Source organism: Schistocerca cancellata, chromosome 5 (assembly GCF_023864275.1).
Source record: "Schistocerca cancellata isolate TAMUIC-IGC-003103 chromosome 5, iqSchCanc2.1, whole genome shotgun sequence".
Classification (NCBI taxonomy): domain Eukaryota; kingdom Metazoa; phylum Arthropoda; class Insecta; order Orthoptera; family Acrididae; genus Schistocerca; species Schistocerca cancellata.
In genome coordinates, this window is record NC_064630.1 from 219,661,240 (window position 1) to 219,686,315 (window position 25,076).

At 41.1% G+C, this 25,076-nt stretch overlaps 1 protein-coding gene across 2 annotated transcripts in view; it reads left to right on the forward strand.

Annotated features, from left to right (window-relative positions):
- LOC126187894 (phosphatidylinositol 4-kinase type 2-beta) overlaps positions 1–20,702 on the forward strand; it is a 42,238-nt gene extending 21,536 nt beyond the window's left edge. For both annotated transcript variants that reach the window (XM_049929245.1, XM_049929244.1), the window contains exons 6-8: positions 157–384; positions 12,832–12,971; positions 20,058–20,702. In XM_049929245.1, coding sequence (XP_049785202.1) covers positions 157–384; positions 12,832–12,971; positions 20,058–20,157 — 468 coding nt within the window. In that variant the 3' untranslated portion in view covers positions 20,158–20,702. The remainder of the gene's footprint in view (positions 1–156; positions 385–12,831; positions 12,972–20,057) is intronic.
- Positions 20,703–25,076: the final 4,374 nt, after the last annotated feature.

A 25,076-nucleotide genomic window follows, 5' to 3' on the forward strand; every position in this document is an offset into this window, starting at 1 on the left:
TTTTGGCTGTTGACTTGTAATATTCTGAGAACTAGTGAAATGAAATTGTATATCCATTCTTGTTATGTTTTAGAGAAGATTACTCAGGACGATTTGTATCTGTTACCTCAATGTATAAAACTAGTTTCATCACTTATAGTAGATCTTTTTTCCTAGGAATGGAATGTTGTTCAGCTACCAGAGATAGATATAGCAGCTATAGATAATGGTCTTGCATTCCCTTTTAAACATCCTGACTCGTGGAGAGCATATCCATATCATTGGGCATGGCTGCCTTATGCTAAAGTTCCATTCAGCAAAGAAATTAGAGAACTTGTTCTGCCTCAGCTGTCCGATATGAACTTTGTTCAGGATCTTTGTGATGATCTCTACCTACTGTTCAAGGTAAGTAATGACAAATGTACAAACTCGGATGCTTCAGTAAATTAAATGATAGTAAAACATTTACAGTTACAGCTGCATAAAACCCGTGAAATAACTAGTAGAGGTTCTATTAAGGAAGCTGTAATATACCATCAGTATAAGGCCTCACTCGTTACAGGACATTCCAGTACTGAGATGATTGACGATTGTGGAAGAACTGTTAATAGTTGTGTATATTTAACTTACTTCTTCGACACGAAATTGGCAGCAAACAATTAAAATCTATTATCATAACATTGTCTTCTGGTGTAATGTGTTGTTTATTTCTGTTTTGGTTCTTCAAGCAGCAATCGCCATATTGTGTTCACCAGATGTTATGTTGAATTTGTTACTGTGCTGCAGGGTTGGGGTTTGTTGACCAGTTGCTGATTTGTTTGAAATCAATGCTGTACACTCTGTATTACATATACAATGTGAGCTCCCTTAATTGCTCGCTTAATTGCTGATTACTCCTCTTCTTATCTGTGATAGATTGTTTCATCCTTGGCATTGTTTGATAGTTGATTGAATCTCAGTATAAAAAATTGTGCCACAAGATTCGAATAAGATGGCATCTTTAGTGAATGCTTCAGTCTGAGATGACATTCCCTACTTGTGGATTACCATCCAGTAATCTCCCAACATCTGACAAAAACATTCAGTCCATTACTTCACTACTTTTAGACAACTTTCTTCAGCTAAGTGTTCACAACTGATCACATCTGTAGACTCCTTTCCAACAACTGCCATGCCAGAGCACAAGCAACTGTAAAAACTCATTGTTAAATCGTACATTGTCAGACACTCGAAGGTTGTGTCTGTTTTCATATTGACTGAGGTGCAGCAATAGTGACCTACAACTAAACTACTGAATTGCAAGATAAGCAAAGTGCAGAGACTACAGAGGTTATTGGTCAATCCTTACGTGCATTGTCTATTGGCCAAAGCTGTTTCGACAGTCATACCATTCTCGGGGAGGCATTTAACCCACAGTATGTGGATGGTGTAATTAAAGTTGTTAGCAGGATGTTTTCTGTACCACGACTTGGGTACATGCATTCAGGTTATCATGAACATGATCAATTTTGTTTATATTAAGATTTCTGGTGAGTGAATGTTGCTTTTTAATGTACGCTGTGGACACTCTTGTCCTCCAAGATGAAAACAGCCATGATTACAGAGCTGTACACATGAGTTCCTTCAGTATGGGAGCTCTGCAGAGTCTGATCTACATGTACATACACTCATACATATACCTAAAAACAAAGATGATGTGACTTACCAAATGAAAGTGCTGGCAGGTCGACAGACACACAAACGAACACAAACATGCACACAAAATTCAGCTTTCGCAACAAACTGTTGCCTCATCAGGAAAGAGGGAAGGAGAGGGAAAGACGAAAGGATGTGGGTTTTAAGGGAGAGGGTAAGGAGTCATTCCAGTACCGGGAGCGGAAAGACTTACCTTAGGGGGAAAAAAGGACGGGTATACACTCGCACACACACACACACATATCCATCCACACATATACAGACACAAGCAGACATGTTTCCTTCTATTATATACATACATACATACATACATACATACATACATACTCCACAAGCCACCATAAGGCCCGTTATGGGGAGACCCTGTACCACTGCTAGTCATTTTCTTTCCTGTTCCACTCAAAACTACAGCAGTGGGAAAAAAGGATGTGACATCCTTTCGTCTTTCCCTCCCCTTCCTCTTTCCTGATGAAGCAACGGTTGGTTGCGAAAGCTTGAATTTTGTGTGTGTGTTTGTGTTTGTTTGTGTGTGTATCGACCTGCCAGCGCTTTCGTTTGGTAAGTCACATCTTTGTTTTTAGATATATTAACTTATATTTCTCTACATTTAGAGCTTACTGCCATTAATCACACCAACTAGAAATTTTGACTATGCCATCTTGTATCCTCCTGCAGTCACTCAACAATGACAGCTTCTCGTAGACCATAGCACCATCAGCAAACAGCCGCAGTTTGCTTCTCACACTGTCCACCAGGTCATTTATGTAAGTGGAAAGTAATAGCAGTCCTAAACATCAGTTGAATGGCTTGTGAGGAAACCGTCATAATATTGTACTATTAGTTCAATCTTCACTTTCTAATTAATGACAAATTCTGTACAAATCACATCAAATTCTTATCTTAGCAGTTCTACAGTGACTGTTGATCATTGACAAAGGTGCGTTATATTTTGTTTATTGTTTTCTTTAATATTGTTTTGTTAAACAGGTAGCTTTAGAGCTTCTGTTTTTTTGTGATGACAAGCCACAGTCTATGCCCCTGGTCATTGCACCCTGTTTTTTCTCTCTTGCCATTAGCCCAATCTGTGGCAGCATGCGACCTGAACCTAAGCTGCAACCAAAAATTTCACTTCCATTTAGCAGCACACCAAAGCTGTTAATATATAGCAGATAACAGTATCACCTCATTTCAGTCGACCCTTGTGTGCCCAACTTTGACTGTTTCAAGCTTAATAAAGGCGATAAACTACTTATTCCAAAGTGAGTTATGGATGTAGGTGTGGTTAACTTCTGAGACTTAATGATTTATTTCCACATATTACACTACATTAATACTGTCATGAATAGGCAAAGCAGATTCCATGATACATGAAAAATGTAATACTAAACTAGTTGAAAATCAAAGAATAACACAACACACAGAGTTGTACATGTCACACGAAATATTTATGCACACTGCCAATGGGCTTGTTGTCGTGGTGTGATGATCTACACGATACACACGCCCACCCCCTCCCTCCCCAGTGTCAACAGTATCTGAGAAGAAATTGGGCAGGATATACAGCACGTGTTGTCACTGTTTTCTGGAAACCAGGTGTTTTGTTATTGAATTCGGTGCTACCAGCTTTCCATGCGGAAACCTCACTCGACATCACTTTCTTCATTACTGCACACGTTGATTGTTGTATCTTGTTGGCATCCTGTTGGACACAAAAAGCACTATCTTTATTTTAACACTGCCTACCTTCGATATCATAACTGCGACCAGAACGGTTGCAGGGTTGAAGTGACGGAACGCTTGGTGTGACCCGTGGAGCGGCCCCCAAACACAACACAAACAGGAGAGGACGGACACGACCAACGAAGGACCTTACGAACAACAAGATCGAAACAACGGAGTCACAAGAAAACCTAACTAGACAAATACGTCCACTCATACACAGAACAGGAAAGTAAATACGCTGTCTAAGATGAGGCAATATGTCCAGAGACGTACGCAAGATTAGACTGGCCAGCTGAGTGAGAGGCCGGTGCTTAAGTACATGATTGGGGATACCGCTATTGGCCGCCGGGACCACGTGTTCCACTGTGGCGCCCTCACACTAAATTTGGGCCAGGAGGCGCGCGTCGCCACAGCTTTTGGCACAATGGTGCAGCGACCTTTAGGGGTCTTAGACGTCCGTGTCGTCTGGTGCAGATTCAAATTCCACGGTGCGCAGTACCAGATTCCTCCTCCCTGAAACCTGCACGCAGGGGCAGAAATGTCCCGGACAGTGCCGAGGTGGGCGGCAGTTGAAAGAAGAGCTAGGCTCATCAACCGCCATTGGCGGAGAGGAAGGGACACCCGAGGTATCCATGATGGCCGGCCCAGAGTACAGGGCAGGGGAGGGAGCTGCCGACCCACCCGGGGGTGGGGAGGGCCGGAGGCATGCCATCGGGGAGGTGGCAACCGGGGGCAGGGGCGGCAACTCGCGGACCACGTCTGTACCCACAGAAGGTAGGGGAGGAGGCGGTGGTGCAAGTCCTGCAGGGGCACACAGGCTAAGCTGATTATAATGGCGGCGCTCCAACCCTTTCAACATCCCATGCCGCCCATGGGCCACGACAAACATGGCGGGCATCCAACCCACCTTGCACCCGTACTCGTGGGCCCACTTGGCCATGCTGTGATGTGACAGACCAGGAGTGGGGGTGGGAGGGGAATGGCATCAGCAAATAGAGCAGGGTCCATGGCTGTCGCCCATGAAGGAGCTCCGCCAGACTGCGTTCGTCAATTGGCATAGTGCAATAGGTGCTCAAAAGCAGGGTGACGGCCGACATGGTTGGAGATGTGTCGACCGCCTTTGTCAACTGTTGTTAAAAAGTGTGGAAAAGCCTCTCCACCGGGCCATTGATGAAGAGTGGAAAGGGGGGCTACGGATATGTTTGATACTGTTGGCCTGACAGAAGTCGTGGAAGGACGACACCTTGCATTACAGGCCATTATAGGAGACCAACGTGTGTAGCAGCTCCTCAATAGCAAGAACATGGGCCAGGGCCGTGAGTGTAGCCTCCATGGTTGTGGATGCCATGTGGACAACATATGGGTATTTGGAGTAGGCATCAACGATAAGTAACCATATGGACTCAAAATGGGCCCGCAAAATCAATACGAGTGCAATGCCAGGGCCGGCAAGGCACAGGCCAGGGTGCAAACAACTAAGGGGCGGCTTGCCTGGTGACATGCACACACAGTGCACCCACGGACCAGGTGGTCAATATCACCATCAATGCCGGGCCAGTGTCGGCGAGCCAAAACTTTCATACGGGACATACCCCAGTACCCGTGGTGTAACAAACTGAGCACCTGAAGCTGCAAATCCGGAGAGATGACCACCCGATGGGCATCCGACTCCGTGGCCAACAGGACATCATCGACCACAGAGAGCCTGTGGGACAGGTGGCGACATGGGCTGAAATCGGACTGCATCCAACGAGTAACATAGGAGGGCCACCCGTGGACCATGTAGTGGAGAACCTGCCACAAGATAGGGTCACAGCAGGTAGCTGTGGCAATGTGAGCAGCCATGAGAGGCAGACCGTCCAGTGCATCCCGGTGGGTGGAATCCATGTGAAAGCAGAAGAGCTCCTGATGGGCAAAGGCAGGATTGGGGCCTGCTGGGAGACGTGACACAGCATCCGTGTTAGAATGGTGGGCGGAGTGCTTATACTGGATGGTGTAAGCGTAATTTCGTAAAAACAATGCCCAGCGCTGGAGATGTTGAGCCGTCCTCTCGAGAAGGTGAGAGTGGGCTCCGAAAAGTGTAACCAAGGGTTTATGGGCCATCAGGAGGGTGAACTTTGCCCCAAAAAGATAGGTGTGAAATATTTGGACAGCAAACACGATTGCCAGGGTCTTCTTTTCAATCTGCGAGTAGTTCAGTTGGGCTGGGGTCAACATCTTAGAGGCATAAGCAATGGGCTGTTCGGAGCCATCGGCATGCTGATGCGCGTGGACGGCCCCAGTGTCATATGCTGACGCATCAGCTGCCACAACCAAGGGGGAGGGAAGGGAGTAAGGTAAGGGGCGGACTGCAGCTTCGCCTTTAAACAGAGAGAAGCCTGGTCACAGGCAGGAGTCCAATCAAAAGGTACCCCTTTGCAATGCAAGTGGTTGAGGGGTTGAGCAACGGAGGCAGCCTGGGGCAAGAAATTTAAGTAATAAGTAACCTTGCCCAAAAACACCTGGAGTTCCGATAAGTCCTTGGGACGAGGAAGGGCCTCAATAGCCAAGACATTACAACCTGAAGGGCAAATGCCATCTTTGCTAAGCCGGTGTCCTAAGTATTCCACCTCCGGTTGAAAAAAACAACACTTCTTCAGTCGACAGTGTAAAGCTGCGGACTGCAGAGCGTGAAAGAAGGCACTGAGATTTTGCAAATGTTCCTGGTGGGAACGCCCGGTGGCCAAGAGGTCATCCAGATAATTCACGCAGGCAGGAATAGGCTGTGTAAACTGCTCCAGGAACTGCTGGAAAATGGCCGGCGCCAAAGTGACACCAAAGGGAAGGCGATTGTACTTGTACAATTCAAAAGGCGTGTTGATAACCATGATGTTCTGAGAGTCGGCATCCAAGGGTAACTGGTGGTATGCCTCCACCAGGTCGATCTTTGAAAAATACTCTCCCCCAGCAAGCTTGGCAAGAAGGTCTTCCTGTCGGGGAATGGGGTAAGTGTTGACGAGGGACTGAGCATTGACAGTGGCGCGGAAATCCCCACACAGCCGAAGAGACCCATTGGATTTCCGGATGACCACCAATGGTGTCGCTCAGACACTGTAAGTCAGAGGCTTCAGAATGCCAGCAGCCTGGAGCCGATCAAGTTCCTGCTTGACTGCTGGCCGTAAGGCCACTGGAAGGAGCCGGGCCCGGAAAAAGCGAGGCTGTGTATCCGTCTGAAGGGTGATATGTGCCTGAAAATTGGAAGCACATCCAAGATCCGTAACAAACGCCACCAAAGCGGAGCACAGATCATCCAAGTCCTGAAAGGAAACGGCTGAGAAAACAACCTTAACTTCATCGGAAATGGAAAAGCCAAACAGTTGAAACGCATCCAGGCCAAAAAACATCTGAAGCTGACGGATGGTCGACGATAAAGGGGGGTAAGGAGCCGGAGAACACACTTCTACATTGCCTGGATGTCGAACTGCCCACGAAGGGGAATTGAACCGTCTCTGTAGGCGACCAAATGGCGAGAAGGTGGTGACAACTCAGGAGAGCCTAGCCAGGTATATGTGACCATATTAATCAGGGAGACAGTGGCCCCAGTGTTGACCTGAAAACTTGACATCCTCAATGAGAAGGCGGAGTGTGAGGAAAAGCTTCCGCACCAGTGGGTCGTCCTGTGGGACGACCAGTTGCAGAGCATGGATGGTATCTTGAGGCCCAGGAGGGGCAGGACCCGAGTGAGTCAAGTAACTACGACAAACCAATCGGATGTGGCCCTCCTTGTTACACCGCATGTAAGTTTTCCAGTGATGGGGACAATCAGCTTGAGAATGTGTAGTAAAGCACTGTGGATGAGATGGAAGTGAGCTGCGCGACCAGTGACAATTGGCAACCGGAGGCGCTGATGCCATAGAGACGTCGGACAACGAGGAGTCCTGATGGCGCTGGCCTCTGTCGGCTGGGCCATGTTGATGTAACGGGGGCGGAACTTGATGTGACGCCTCAATTGCGCCGCCACCTGCAACCATGCCATAATATGCTCGTTAGCCGCTTGAGCAATTTCAAAGGAGTGGGCATTGCGGAAGATCTCTTCCAAGGAGGGGTTATCGATTTTCAATGCCGCAGTACAGACCTCAGGATCGGGAGGCAGCTGAACCAAACATCTCAGATCAGGGAGTCCACATACGAAGCCTTACGCTGCTGATTGATACATGTAAAATCACATTGATGGCTGAGACCCTGCAAGTCCGTGACCCAGGAACGATAAGATTGACTATTTATGGTACTGGTGGAACTCCAGCTGAGAGGCAACCACATAATAATAGTTCGTCAGCAAGGAAAGAGAGAGCCATAGGATCGGGCAAAAAAAAACTGTGCCAACTTGCGGAGAAGAAAGATACATGTCTGGGGAGGCCCAAGACAGAAACAACAACCGCTGCAAGGAGTCATCCGTGACTTGAAAAGCCATGAAACATTGTTTCAGTCGATGCAAGTATGTCTCTCAGTCTTCTTTAGCGTCATCAAATGGTGGGAATGACGGCGAACGTGAGAACGCATCGGACACCCAAGGACTCGGAAGCTGTTGTGGTAATGCGTCCCGGGCATCGACTTTGTCCATTAACAATTGCAGTGACTGCTGTAAGATGTCTAACTGGAGCTGCTGCTGCTGCTGCATGAGCTGCTGCTGTTGCTCCAGCAGACAGACCAACTTCGCCTCCATGCCAACGACCATCACCAAAAATGTTGTAACTGTGACTGGAACGGTCGTAGGGTTGAAGTGACTGAACATGCGGCGGGACCCGTGGAGCGGCCCGCGAACACAACACAAATGGGAGAGGATGGATACGACCAACGATGGACCTTAAGAACAACTACAAGATCGAAACAACGGAGTCACAAGAAAATCTTACTAGACAACTATGTCCACCCGTACACAGAACAAGAAAGTAAATACACTAAGGCGAGGCAATATGTCCAGAGATTTATGCAAGATTAGACTGGCCGGCTGAGCGAGAGGCTGGTACTTAAATACATGATCGGGGGCGCCACTATTGGCCTCCAGGACCACGTGTTCCACTTTGGCACCCTCACACTAAATATGGGCCAGGAGGCGTGAGCCACCATGGCTTATGGTGCGATGCTGCAGAGACCTCTAGGGGTCTTCGACATCCATGTTGTCTTGTGCGGATTCAAATTCCATGGCGCCCAATACCAGAGATATTTTGGTGCCGTGATTGCATCAGTCAGTCCAGAGTCGAAGATTTCGGCTTGGAAAAGTATAGTTCGTGACTCGCCTTGTATTTTCTTCCTCTAATAAATACTTTTACCAAGTATTCTCTTGTTTCCTTGACAATCACCGAGCTCCAAGGGAACTAATTTACTGTACTTTAATTTTGAATTAAATTCTGGATGGTTGCTGGATTGTAAATCCAGTTGATGTTAATTGCTTTGTTTCAATATGGAAGCTATATTCTGATTCTTTTATATCCATCTTTATTTTTACATGTTGCTTAATGGAAATGAATTTCCTTTAACAAGAATTAAGCCCCCAGTAAAACTTCGAAGTTAATGCAGCAAAATATTTACATCAAAAAGAATTGAATCACAAAGCAACCTATGCACTCAGTTAAAACTTCCGTTCTCTCAGTGAGAATGATCAAAATTCCTACAACAGTCTTAATTTCATTGCTTTCTAGTCTTTTAGATTGTGAAACATAATTTAGAAAAAAGAAGTATTTTGAATAGTTATGAAATTGCCTTGGAATTGTGAGCATGAAATATTTCAGATTGAAGTTTGCTCTGTCTTTAAGAATTATTTATTTATAATTCACCAAACATAACATAATATAAAATTACACAAAGCTCCCTTACATTTCTAGTCTTTAAGAAAATTAGTTGAAGAGTCTTACCTTGCCATGTAGTGACGTACATTGTTGTGTGCGTTGTTTAGGTGAGCAATCGACAAACCAGGGTTGCACTATTCTTTCACATCTCTGATTCATTAATTACTTGTTGACCAATACAACATCATTTAAAGCCATTGCTACTTTGGTGGCCATAGCTCCATAACTTTCAGCATCATTAGTGTGCAAATTTTTGCATCCGTGCTCTACAGTTCAATCCCACGTCCGGCCATCCTGATTTAGATTTTCCATGATTTCCCTAAATCGCTCCAGGCAAATGCTGGGATAGTTCCTTTGAAAGGGCACGACTGACTTCCTTCCCCATCCTTCCCTAATCTGATGAGACCGATGACTTCGCTGTTTGGTCTCTTCCCCCAAACAACCCAACCATGCTCTACAAATTTCAGACGACCACTTAATAGCATGCACATTAGTGCCACATCACTTTATTGTTGTCGAAACGCACTTCTTACTACAAAAAAATTTTTGTCACCAGTCATAGACAACATTACTGTTCAGTTCAAAACCTCAATGTGTCCTGTCCTTGCTTCTCACAACACCACTGTGTGTCCCTGTCATGCAGCCTGTCACAGCTGGCAGCCGTTGTTATTATGACTTTTAAATTCAAGTAGTTATTTTATAAACCCTCTCAGTTGTGCAATAAAATGCATTTCCAAAAATAATTATTACAACTCCTCCATATTAACTAATAAATATTCAGAAACTTGTTACTTTCGTAAGGTACAGAGATATCCACATTCCATTTATGTATGGGTGTGTAACAAAATTTTATCAATTGATCACAACAGATAGAAAATATTTATGGAAAAATTTTAATATCTTACTATCTTCTCTGTACAGTAAGTGTACTGTAGCAAATTCCTCAGCTTTTTTCTTTCATGTCTGCCTCAGAATGTGTATTTACAAATTGGATAAATTAGCATTTCCATTGACATAACTTTCTTTGCAAGCCTTCAGTATTTGAATCATAAGGATTTCTGATAAACTCACATTCATAACATGCTTCCTACTATACGAAGCTATGTAACACTCTTTTTATAATTATTGTACAGCCGATGCCGATGTGTTAACCATAAAATTGTTCTCATGTGTAACAGTATGTAACTTGGATGGAACAATACATAAAATAAGCAAAACATCCACTCACAAAACAGCGGTTATGAGTGGAGCGTAGGAACATGTAACAGACAACAGTAATCACACTAGCTTTCGAGCTCTTGGTCTTTTCCTAGTAGAAGTACACACATTTACGCACACACAACCATACAGACACCCAAATGCTCTCTTTCATAGCTGCTGTGTGGCTGATTATTGATCATTGATTATTGAAAGTATTTCTTGGACTGGTGGAGGTGGGGAGGGGGTACGGAAGGACACACAAGGCAAGGTAGAGGTAGCAGAGTAAAGTGAAGCAGGCCTTCTGACAGATGATTCAGAGACTGCACAACAAGACAAAAGGAGTTCACAGAGTAGAACATATAAGGAATAGAGAAGGGGGGGAGGGAGAAAAGGAAAGGAGATGCTGATATTGGTGAAGAGGGAGGAGGAAGGGAGAGGGGGGGCGAGAGAGAGTGAGTTTTTGTTCACAAGTTGGGATAATTAGGAAATTGCCTGCACATATATTGATATCTTGACAGAGTTCTGTGAAGTAGTGTGGACAGGTATTTTGTATCATGAGTGGAGCCACGATTAGATACAGTAAAATTGTACAAGTTGGTGTGGTACAGTGTTGAGACATTGGGCTCTCATTTGGAAGACTTAAGTACAAATTATTGTTCAGCTGCCCAGACAAAGGCTTTTTGGCCCTTTAAAATATTGCTGCTTTCAAAATACTCATAGACAGTTTTGAGGTGACCTTTTGATCAAAAACAACAGTCACTATCTTATTAACACTGTTTTAGATCTTAAGAGCCAAGTGTTGAATCCTGCCTTTATATCAGATATGTGGGGTATAGGAAGCCTGCCTTCTCAGATCGCTAAACAACATTCAAACAAATCATATTGATGAGTTTTATTACGAAATGAACAATGAAAATACTCAACTTTGCCAAGAACGTAGAAGTTTCGCAAGCAAAGGGCGGCATGCAAATAAGAAAACTCTTCAGTATATACAATTCGTAATACAAGTGAAATGACTAGTCTTGAAGCTGTTGTAGAACTGGCTATGGCCAGTCGGGTGCAGCGCTTATATTCTCTTCACATAGAGGCCGCTGCTGTCGTGTTGTCATCCTGGAGGGGGTTTGGTGAACGTGCAAGTGGCTGATGTCTTCTTCACAGGCCTCTCTGCTTTCTCATTTCCAACTGGTGTGTTGGCGCATGACTTTACACCATAACATCAAGTTTCTAAAACTTTGACCTTGATGGAAACAATTCGAGCAACAGTGCAGTGTATTACTAATTTGTTCTACTGAACTGTGTCAGAGAGCTCATATTATCTGGCCAAGGAATCTCTCTGAGGGAAAAATGTGCTAATAACAACTTGATGTTGTGGTGTACTTCACAATAGCCAACATATTGTCTTGTACCATAAAGCACAGAGTTCATCTTAAAAAGGCTGTACTGTATATTAAATTCTTCATTTGTGCGACCACAATTTTCATTGTTGATGTATTTCAAAACCATCGTAGCAACAAATAAAAACGCTTACATATGATACCATTCACATTTTGCTTTTATCTTCATCGTTTTGCAAGGATGGATATGGCGCCTTCTTGCTTGAAACTGGAAAATTCACTCAGATCTGTGCTGTAGCTCATCCTTTTCCTTCTTGAAGGTGGTGTGGCCCATTTGGCATCAATGAGATGTAATTTTCTGAAAGGAAAAGCAAACAGTACTGTGCAAACATCTTATTCAATATACTCAGCAGTTTTGGAAAACCTTTGTCTTTCTGAAAAAGCTGTTGCATATGAAGAGCATGAATCTTAATGCAGTTGAATACAATGATCAGCTAAATTAGATTCCAAGGGATGACTTTTTTATTGCCGTGAAGAGGTTGGAATTACTTGCAACTCGTGTATGGTTCAAAATGAAACAGCTATCAGGGAAACAAACTATAAGATTACATCTGCTTTCTCTTTGTTTGGGGTTAAAATTGTGTATTGAATTCCAGGTGTTCTTGTAACCATTTTCTTTCTTTGTAAAATAAATGGAATCAAAAGCTAAATGAAGATTACTGTGTAACACTGCAAAGTAATATCTCCCACTACTTTCGACTGACTTTCTTAACCTTCATACAACTTGAATCATCTCTTACTTTACACTCTGAAAGAATGGAATTGGTCTGTTAAATAATTTTCTGTGCCACTGTTTGTGGTCATGCAAATCATACACTGGCATCAGCCAGTAAACAGATAAAATTGTTTATATTTTTTGTTGACTGTGTTCATTAAATTGATTTGCCACTTGCTTATTCATGCTTTCACAGCATTATTAAGTGAAATGTTTGAGTATAATATGTCCTACCATAGCAGAACTGAAAGTGAAGTGAAAGGATAGATACATTCACTAATAACTATAATTGTGTTTTCAGCAAGACAAGGGGTTTGATCGTCACTTATTTGAGAGGCAGATGAGTGTCATGAGAGGACAGATCCTCAATTTGACCCAAGCATTGAAGGACGGTAAAAGCCCTGTGCAGCTTGTTCAGATGCCAGCTGTAATTGTTGAAAGGTTAGTATTTTTTCCAGTTGCTGTTGTTTATGCTGATGTTAAAGTTACAATTTATGTTATCATGTGCAATACCAACCAATAATACATACCTAAAAAATTGCATTCAGAATGTTTTTTTCGGACTCTGATAAAAGATAGATTACGGAAATTGCAAGTTTTCATAGTGAACGTTAGCGTATTCACATTGTGACATTTTAGGTGTGCTATTTCAGCTACACCATGTAGCTCGTGGGCTAAACATAAAATGTGTGTTAAATCTGGATAAAACGTTTTAATTGCTCTCCTGATCTTCATAATATATGGGGCAGCATCGCTTGGGAACAACAAGATTCTTTTTTATTTAACCTTATCGGTCACATTATTCCTTCAAAAAAATAGTATCAGATTACCCTAATGTTGAGCAAAATATCCCCACTTATTTGAATCAATATTTTCACATTTCACTTCACTGTACTTGATGTTCTGCTTGAAAGTTGATGTTATCAGGACCCTACATCAGCCAGAACCATTAATTAAATGGTTTAAAATATCTGCATAAAGAGAAATTTATTTGCTAGTTGGATTATCCTGTTGACAAGATGTTTAACATTTATCAAAAACGTAAGAAACGATAGATTGATACTTACTGTAAAGATAGCATGCTAAATTGCAGACAGGCACAATTAAGACACACATAAGCTTTAGGCCTGTACCTTCATCGGAAAAAGAGAAGCACATATTCATTTACACAAGCAAGGACACATGACTGTGAACTCCAACAGCTCAGGCCTGAGCTGTGTTTGTTTGTATGAATGACCAGTGTGTGTTTCCCTTTTTCCAACTAAGGCTGAGGTTGAAAGCTCATGTTCAGTGTCTTTTGATTGTGCCTGTCTGCAGCTTAGCATGTTATTGCAGTAAGAAGCAATCTCTCTTTGTCTACATTGTTGGTATTCCTACGTGGAGTTTCCATTGTTTGATTTTGTTTAACCATTTATCATTTTCTAAATAATTTGGAAACAGTGCCTCTACTTACCGCATTGGCATGACATTGCTCCCTTGTGACATTTTGTGCCTAACAGTTACTGAAGTGTGAAAAAGTCCCTTTCTTTTAGTTCCTAGTGAAAACAACTCACAATAAGTTTAAACATCATACCTCGTATGTTTGTTGTTGTTAAACAAATGTTCATTGTTGTTAACTGCTATTGTTATCATTGTATGTTTTAAATACTTGTAGAAGGTCCCTGCAGAATACATAACCTAAAATTTCAATTTTATGTTACGTGTTGGAAGAAAGGTGTTTCATCAAGGAAGCAAGGAACAGTGTTAACCTTAAAACTGCAGGAGATGCAAATTAGGGCAATTGCCAGAAAGCCGTTCAGTGACCACAACATTCTAAAAGAAGCATAGAGGTTCTGGGACATCAAGCTTGTGACATAGATATGGTCATAAGGAGGAACCAAGTCCATGACTGTGCATGTTGATAAAAATGCTAGCAAAGTGAGAAAGGTCAACGAGTTCAAGTCAGATTGCTCCTAAAATTATACAAGATTTTGAGAAGAGTATTTTAAATCAAACAATGCTTAGATGTCTTTTAGAGATGTATGCGAGGAAGGCTCTCAAGAGGAAACATATGCTGACTAAGAAACACATCATCACAGATAGAATTCAGTTTGTAAAATTGTCAGGACGTCCAAAAAGTTATGCTTATATTGCTGTGCATCTGAAGTATCAGCTGTCTTTGTGTAATGCTACTCAGCTGTTACATCTTGACCTTCTTTCCTCTGCTTCCTGCATTGATAGGAAAGGTGTCTGCATGTTTAGTTCGCTGCACCAGTATATTATTTTGTTACACAACAGTTCTTTCAAAAATATCCCAGCTCCTCATCACTGATAAAAGTTGGAGTGGGTTACCTATTTTTTTATCCCTGTGAATTGCTAGATTGTCAAGTATGGCATACAGTCTAAAAATTTTATCAAAACTAGCTCTTTCAGTTTGCGGGTAGAAGGAAGGAGCATAAGGATTTCGAAAAGTGAGAGGTGGTGCGAGGAGACTAAGTTTCCATCACTTCGTGCAGTGCCGATAACATACACTTTATGCTAATCTTTAGCTATATTAGAAATATCACACAGAACATGCCAGTGACAAAGTAACCCGGCCCAGGGGAAACTGCCTTACAGTAGGCACCTTCATTGCCAGGCAGGAGGGTTTGCGTACTTTGTTGAAGTCGATAGCTGTGCCGGTGGTAGTGTGCTACTGGCAGAGTCACCCAAGCCGGATTGGTCTCGACTGAGGAGCCAGACGAAGTGTGTCCCACAACATAGGGTGGGGAGGGCTCTAAAGGTATAGTAAAGGCAGCTTCCCTAGAGGAGTGAAACTAATACAAATCCTGGTCCTCCAGGTTGGGAATTGCGCCTGGGGCTAATAACACCTAGCTAGAGAGAGAGAGAGAGAGAGAGAGAGAGAGAGAGAGAATATTACAGCAGTCGAAGCCAAAGCTCACCAAGGGCTGTAGCACTATGGAAGAAGCAGTAACAAAGTAATGTGAAGCACATGATAAAGAAGCTCATGCTCAAATATTGTACTGTTTGGAGTAATGAGTTACTCACACATTCCTTCATCAAAGAAATTTGCAATTATAAAATGATTTACTTTCTGCAAAGCTTTGCAGCACATTAAATGAGCTTGTCGTAGTCTGTCCTCAACATTCTAGTTATCAAACTCCATGTCCGCAATCATTAGATCCTGGGCAGTACAGAATTCAGCCACTTTTGTCAGTGACAATAAAATACAAATGCAAGAAGGAAATGGATTAGCGACATGTTGTTGCCATATTTTACTCTACACCATTCGTTATCCAGGGTAATGTCTTGTTTCATAAATGCTTAATTTTTTCTCTTGTAAAGTAATAATTGGCATACAGACTGTAAATTTTGTGTTGAGCTCACTTCAGAGGCAACTGTGGTGTGAGGGTAAGAAGTGGGCAAGAATACCATTGTGGAGGGCAGTATCTCCTGCAGTGCTAGCAACATACTTTTCATACTGCATAGCTCAGGTACAATAATTCATACTGCTCTCTGTAGATAGCAATGAATGACAGCAGTGAGAAAAGGCACAAAGTATATGAACTGGCACCAGCATCTTCAGAGCACACTATAAAGTTTTTCACTTGTAACAAAATTTGCAAAATTACTCATGTCCTGCATTTTTGGCTTCTATGTTTATCATAATACAAACCAAAGGCCATAAACTAACCCTAAAACATACTACTACACAAGGCATTGGTGCAGTGATTTATAGAAATATTAGCATCCACAACTGCCATGAAATAGCAACACTAGTCTCATAAAGCATACCAAAACCCAAGTAGAAGCTGAGAATTTTGTAAAATAAATGAAACAGTATGAGCAGAATTATGATGAAGAACACCTGGAGTAGTGTTACTATATGAGCTGTTACCAAAATTGTGGTTCATTGAAAAAGGGAAATTTCTAAATGACACAATAAACAAGCTGACGTGTCTGTGGTTTTGATTTTTGTGTAATATGGCTAGTGAACCTTCCATTTTTGAAACTGGTAACGTTAAGATAAAGATTATGGGTGAGCCAAGTGTGTGATTTATAGGGTGATACTGACGGTTGTCATATTTAGAGAGCTGTGGACTTCCTTTTTTTTTCTGTGGTTTCCTGCTTTCTCAGGCAATATTCAGGAGTGGAACAGCTTTATTAAATAAAGTTACCATTGATAACTCCTGCAGTTCCTCATACTCTACTCTGTTTATGGCCATCTGTTTAAAAATCCTTAAACAGAATAAGACAGCAGTGGACTTGCATTGGAGAAAAATGGGGTTTACATTTTCATCACACAATCCACATTCAGATTTTCCACAGTTGCCTTGAATCACTTGAGGCAACGCCTGATTGATTCTTTTGAAAAGGACATGGCCAATTTCCTCTCCCAGTCCAAGCTTGTACTCTGCTTCTAATGTCCTCAACATTACGTTTTTTGGTTCTTTCCTCAAAATTCATAATCTCATGATGAAAATGAATATTACTGTCATTTTCAATTGTACAGATAATGTACTGTGGTAGAATGAGATTTTCACTCTGCAGTGGAGCGTACACTGATATGAAACTTCCTGGCAGATTAAAACTGTGTGCTGGACTGAGACTCAAACTCGGGACCTTTGCCATTCGAAAGGCAAAGGTCCCGAGTTCAAGTCTTGGCCCAACACACAGTTTTAATCTGCCACGAAGTTTCAATGTACTGTGGTATTCAGAACTCAATTTATTTATGTTAAATATATCCTCCACATTCCGCCAAGAGCTGTTTAAAATGTTAAATGATGGATTGATTGATAACAGCGATTGCTAATGCAGTTTCATGTACAATTATAAAGTTGATCACTTTCCCAAAAAATAAAAAAAAATGTGAAAAGTTTGTCATCCATGCCCATTGTACAAAGGGTGAGAATGAATTGCCTACACATGCCCATGAAGGTCCTAGGTCTTTGTATCTTATATAATACATTCAGATTAACTGCTAGGTCAGAAAAGCACTCAGTGTAGTCAGGTAGGGCTGTACTCATGAAAGACTGATGCTAGATTCATATCAACAGTTATTTGGTTTCCAATATTTCTTTGCTTATTTTGAGCCTTTGTGTTAATCTCCCACTTCACGTAAAGACATTTGAGGCCACAGTAGATGTCTTTGGCCATCACTGATACAGCTATAAGCTCATCATGGGTGTACAATGATTCAAGATTATGCTTAAATATGTTTACATGTATATTCAGTTGCAATTTTGACTCAACATATTTACAGATACTACAGTATTATAAACAAAACAATAAATGATTATTATCTTCACACTTGAATTTATGTGTAGAAAAGGTAGGTAGGCAGGCACATTTATCGTCATACTGCAGAGCAATTGTTATAGCAGTACTTGAACTAGAAAAATACGTGTTAACATTATAGGGTGACAAAAAATAGCCTGATCTACATAAAATACTGGTATTAACAATCTTGACACTGTGTAGTTATGTCTTTTCATTGGTAAGTTCCCTTTCACAGAATCCTCAATAGAATGGAATAAATGATTCAAGAACAAATATTTTCATTAAGTTTTGAAAGGATATTTTCTATTCACTAAGTGTTTAAGCTTAGAGGGAAGAAACTTGAAAGTTTGTGCACAAGCATATATCTGTAACAGACACAGGGATGATAAATTGTCGTTCATCCTTTCTGTTTTTTTTGTCAGTAAATTGCTGCAACCAAAGGAGAGGCTGCTTCTCCTGACAGAACATAACAATTAGTTTTCTGTGTCCTTACCACAATGAGATAATGTTGAATGTCAAGTGGCCTTATAGCAGATAGTTAAATAACTTACTTTCATTCCTTCAGTCAGATATCTCTTTTTTTCCTTTCTGTGTCTCTGAAAGATTTTCTTACATTCTGTGCCTTCAGAGTACTGCACCATGATCATTTTAGTACTTGGTCTTCTCTATCAGCTGTATGGCTGGTTAGATAGATAGTCTTAGAACTGAACCAGTCAACATCTGAAAATGGAAGGAATACTGTGGAAGAATGTGAAGGTAGTTAAAAGAATATATTTCCTGCATCCTCTTTCACAAACTTAGGCTGCTCAAAGTCCAGTGTCCACACAGAGGAAGACATTTTCCCTCAATCAAGGAAGGGCAGGGTGAGGAAATTACTTATGTAAGTAGACGAATGTCTATGAACAAGGATGAGCTAACAGTTCGTGCACAGGAATTTGATACAGCTAATGATGAGACAATTACCAAACAAATACACTGTAACTAGATTTATTTGACAGAAATGTTCAATCAAAGTAGGAAAAAAACCTAACGTTATCTGTATATTACATTTGAGCAACATGACATTTCTTTATTACAAATGATGAAATATTTGGTGGCAGATTCCATGCTACCATTGGACATTCTGTAGAGTTAGCTTGTGAAGCTGGGACTTTCTTGCAATTTCTCTCCTCTCCGTGACAGAGAAGTGTGTTAACATCAAAATGTTGATCCAAACATAGACATGTCAGTCACATTGTTGTGTAGCTGCAAAAACTATTCTGCATTTACATCACAACACAATCATAATTAGCTCCTTCCTAATTTGCAAAGAATGGGACAAGAATGTTGCCTCTACTAAGCTGCCACGATCATACCATGGAGTGGTAAAATATCACCAAATGCTGTTCTTACAAAAAGCCCTTGAAACTGGCAAGAGTTGCCAAATGTGGTGCCTTGAAAAATCCACACACTGCACCATGACCTTCATGGTGTTTTGCTTTAACTTAAATGACATTCAGTCTTCACACTGATTTTACAGAAGAGACCAAATGTGTACAGGATAATGTTCTGGGATACTGTTCAGAATTACAATCTCATCGTCTACAGTAGGAGACACTGAAGAATCACGGACAAAATGTCATTGCAAGTGAACTGTGTTTTTGGGGTGTACCAGATTTTGTATGTGCCAGGTAATTTGGTTTCTTGCTGTTGTCTCGTTCGGTTTGAAGTGAAGCAATAGTCAACAGATAGTGTTACCCATTTGTTGGTAGTATAGATATATCAGTCTAAGAAGTGACACAATCCTGCTGATGAAAGTTCAGAGAAATTGTTGCTACTGTCTTTAGTTTCTGTAAAACTCTGCTACGGAATTTTGAAGGAACTGGTTCAACAGGAAGTTGTTGAGTAGTACGCATGGTAAAATAAAACTTTCCTGGCAGATTAAAACTGTCTCTGGACCGAGATTCGAACTCAGGACCTTTGCCTTTCGCGGGCAAGTGCTCTGCCATCTGAGCTACCCAAGCACGACTTGCGCCCTGTCCTCACAGCTTTACTTCCGCCAGTACCTTGTCTCCTACTTTCCAAACTTCACAGAAGCTCTTCTGCTAACCTAGCAGAACTAGCACTCCTGGAAGAAATGATGCTAAAATAAATTTAAGAAACCTCACCAATTGATGGTATTTCTTAATTGACCAGATTACTTGAACCTTATTTGTAGATCTTTAGTTTATTTTAAAGTATATAAAACTTGTACAGAATCCATTACTGTGACATTTAATTTATTTTCAGGTCAAAGGGACATGTAGGAACAACATCACGTTTCCGTTCATTCAGTGATACCTTCACACAGCGCTTCCAGAATAAAAGCCCATTTTTCTCATGGTGTTGATACGGACATGATGAAATATTTCCAAGGAACAATGTGAGACTGTTTATTCGTTTACTAAGTCATGTGAGAGGATTGTATAATCACATATTTACGTATAATTTTGTACAGTGCTCCTTTATTTTAAGGAGGCATGAAAATATAATATTAGCCTTTCCCAGTGCCCATTCCTGTATTTTTAAACCTCATGCAGACTATTTGTAAAGATCTGATGTTCATTTTGTATGATGTTTTCTCCATATAATTTCACTATAGTCAATCAGAAAGTAGCATGTGGTGCGTAAGAAATGTTGCGAATGTTTTCACATTTTTTTCATATTAAATCAAAAGGGAAAGTAATATTTTTTCTTTCTTTTTGGTAGCATACAGCTTTAAATATAAATATTTCTGAAACATGACAGATATGAACAATTGTTAATAAACTTGAAGCGATCATCCTCTTTCCTTTTTCTCAAAGAAAAACTGATTTTAGATTTGCATCATTGTTACATTGCACTTATTAAAATTTGTACATTGATTATAAAATTAAAGGTCTCGCTATATTTAAACATTTTGTTATCTTTATTTGCTGTGTGATCACCAAATTTTATGTTGTATCGTTTAACATATTTTTGTATAATAAGGTAAGCACATATTTATCATGTTTTGCAAATACAATAAACAAGTAAGAATGAATGCATAGTCTTGATTTTGTTTTGCAAGGAGTGAAAAATTATTGCCTTGGGACAGGTTCATTAATATCAGTTTACTGCTGTGTGCATTAAAGGAAAGCAGAAATAGGCCAGAAAAACAATTTATCTTCATCAGTGCTTTTCTGTTATGCAAATCAGAATTTTTCATCTCCTCAAAGCATTGTCAGAAGTGGCACACTCATTAGTAAAGGAACCAGTGGTGCTTAAACCTTGAAGTTTGGGGTATAGAGTCCAGCACATAATTACTGAGTTGCTGCTCCTGCAAGTATTTTACTGCCTGTAAATTATACCCAAGTAACATAAGACATTAACAAAGAATGTAGAGAATTGTCTGCAGAGTAGATTACTTGTAGGATCTCTTGCACAGTATTGCAGTGATGACAGAAGCAGTGGCTGCTTTTAGAGCTTTTATTTGTTTTCTTGTAACCACCAGAGTATCAATATCTCACATGTTGAGCCAAGTGATGATGCCATAACATAGCAAATTTGTATGCAGACACCATATCCATCTTTGTAAACTCTTTTGTGAGCAATGAATGTTACTCTTTTCTTTACACTACTGGCCATTAAAATTGCTACACCACAAACATGAATTGCTACACACGTGAAATTTAACCGAGAGGAAGAAGATGCTGTGATATGCAAATGATTAGCTTTTCAGAGCATTCACACAAGGTTGGCGCCGGTGGCGATGCCTACAACATGCTGACATGAGGAAAGTTTCCAACCGATTTCTCATACACAAACAGAAGTTTACCAGCATTGCATGGTGAAACGTTGTGTTGCCTCGTGTAAGGAGGAGAAATGCGTACCATCATGTCTCCGACTTTGATAAAGGTCGGATTGTAGCCTATCGCGATTGCGGTTTATCGTATTGCGACATTGCTGCTTGCGTTGGTCGAGATCCAATGACTGTTAGCAGAATATGGAATCTGTGGGTTCGGGAGGGTAATATGGAACGCAGTGCTGGATCCCAACGTCCTCGTATCACTAGCAGTTGAGATGACAGGCATCTTATCCACATGGCTGTAACGGATCATGCAGCCATGTCTCGATCCCTGAGTCAACAGATGGGGACGTTCGCAAGACAACAACCATCTGCACGAACAGTTCGATGACGTTTGCAGCAGCATGGACTATCAGCTCAGAGGCCATGGCTGCAGTTACCCTTGACGCTGCATCACAGACAGGAGTGGCTGCGATGGTGTACTCAACGACGAACCTGGGTGCACGAATGGTAAAACGTCATTTTTTCGGATGAATCCAGGTTCTGTTTACAGCATCATGATGGTCACATCTGTGTTTGGCATCATTGTGGTGAATGCACATTGGAAGTGTGTATTCGTCATCACCATACTGGCATATCACCCCGCGTGATGGTATGGGGTGCCACTGGTTACACGTCTTGGTCACCTCCTGTTCGCATTGACGGCACTTTGAACACTGAAGTTCCATTTCAGATGTGTTACAACCCATGGCTCTACCCTTCCTTCGATCCCTGCAAAACCCTACATTTCAGCAGGATAATGCACAACCACATGTTGCAGGTCCTGTACGGGCCTTTCTGGATACAGAAAATGTTCGACTGCTGCTGTGGCCAGCACATTCTCCAGATCTCTCACCAATTGAAAATATTTGGTCAATGGTGGCCAAGCAATTGGCTCATCACAATACGCCAATCACTACTCCTGATGAACTGTGGTATCGTGTTGAAGCTGCATGGGCAGCTGTACCTGTACACACAATCCAAGCTCTGTTTGACTCAATGCCCTGGCGTATCAAGGCCGTTATTACGGCCAGAGTTGGTTGTTCTGGGTACTGATTTCTCAGGATCTATGCACCCAAATTGCGTGAAAATGTAATCACATGTCAGTTCTAGTATAATATATTTGTCCAATGAATACCCGTTTATCATCTTACATTTCTTTTTTGTGTAGCAATTTTAATGGCCAGTAGTGTAAATAGTGGGCATCCCATGGTCTGATGGAATGCTAAACACATTTTTTTCACCTTTTTATTTGAAAAGTAATGTGTTGTAACTGGTGTTACAGAATTCATCGCTGTCTTTATAAGGTACGAAAACTACCTAGATACACACTTCAATATTACCTGTAGGCACCATCTCATTGTAGTTGCAGTTCTGTCTTCAAGGCAAATTCGCATTTACGGTATAATCACAAATGCTGCACAGATAGTGACTGTTGGTAATCCTCAATATGAGTTAAAAATCTGTCTGTTTTTGCATTTTTGGTCTTTTCACTAAACAGATGTAGGAGAAAGCAATCTGTTGGTAGACTCTCCTAGGAATCAGTGTTACTGGAATTTTAACAGCAAACCACAATACAATGCATAGGACCTCTCCTTGTTTCATCTGTCTTTAGAGTTAGAAACACATTTTGACACTTTCATGCTTATTAATCAGTGATGGAAATTGGCATCTTTTCATTGTTTGTTTATTGTTCTGTATTTCCTGTGTCAATCATATCTGGTAAAGATCTCAGAATGAGGAGTAATACTCTAGTGTCGATCAAATGAGGTGTTTGCAGGCCACCTCCTTTGTGGGCAGCCTACACGTTCTGAGGATTCTGTCACTGAATTTGTCTGGCACCTGTCGTATTTATTATTAATTTTATATGGTCATTCCATTTTAAATCGCTATGCTCATACACAGAGACATTTAATGGATATCACTGTCCAGTGAGCACAAGACTTTTACGTGCTTAAACAGGATGTAAAACAAATTAAAAATTGTTTGAAGACTATATGGTTGCCATAAGAACTTCAACATACCTCCCCTTATAAAACATGGACCTTACTGCAGTGGGTAGGCAACAATGCATCAGTGACACAGGTTTTGGTCCCTCCCATCCTAAAAACCAAGTGACCTGTCCTCTTTTCTAATCTTCCCCAACCTGCCCCTCTTTCCTCCCAAAGAAAAAATAACTAATAGTTTTAAAAAGTATGAATATTTTTTTCACTTTAAAATGTTTGTTTGGGTAGTTACAGAATTTTGCCTTCTGAATAGAAGTACCGGCCAATCATGTGGTCGCTTTGAAGTTTTATAGTTTTTTCTCTTCTGAATTTTCCTTTGAAAAGACAAATCAAGTATATTGCAGGTCAAATGGAGGAATGTTATATCCCTTAATCATATAGTTATGTTACAGAAAGGAAAAATATTTAGTATACTAAAGGAGATGAAAATTACCATGGTGGACTGAAATTCAATGTCGGGGAGGAGGAGGAAGATGAGGAGGGGAAGATAGAGCAGGAAAAAGCTTACTGTGAGAAAGAAATGAAACGGCAACCCAACTAGTAGAATTTGGTATACAGCATGATTTAATCATTGCAAAACCTCCATTTAAGAATCAAGAAAGAAGGCTGCCTATGAGGAACAGACCTGGAGACATTGGCTAGTTTACATCATGGTGAAACAGAGATTTAAAAACAAGGCTCTACACTGCAAAATATTTTGAGAAGCGGATACAGACACTGGCCATATTGTATTTGCTCTGAAATGCAGACTAGACTAAGCTGAGAAATTGTAAAAATACATTAGAGAAACGAGTCTAGAATCAGATGAAACATTCTGGTTAAGATTAGATTTTCAGAACAGTCATTAGGCAATAACCTAAAAAAAAAAAAAAAAAAAAAAGAGGAAAAAATTGATATTGTGAAGTCTGAAAGGGATATAGGAATGCAGACTAGCAATAGCAGTAACAAGAACAGCTTTTCTGAAAAAGAAAAATATGTTAACCCTAAATACAAATTTAAGACTTAGTCGTCCCCTCTGAAAGTATTAGTGTGAGTTGTGGCCTTATACGAAAGTAAAATGCGAACATTTAACAGTACAGACAAGAAGAGAATAGAAATGTCTGAAATGTTTCAGTATAGAACAATGCTGCAGATTAGACAGACAGGATACCTAATGAAGGGGTAGTGAGTTTAATGTTGTAGAAAAGAGCTTTGTGGCACAATTTGACTACGAGAGAAAATCATATGACATATCCAGAGGCAGCGAGGAATAGTTAGTTTTTTAATGGAAGTACATGTTGTGTGTTTGTTTGGGGGGGGGGGGGGGGTGTGGCCTTAAAACAGGTGAGGCAGACCAAGGCTCCATTGCAGCTCAAGTAGATGTACGTCGCAATAATTACATACTGAGGAAGGACTTTCACAGGACAAAATAATATGGAGGTTTTCGACAAACCAGACCTCAGACCAAAGACTACAGCA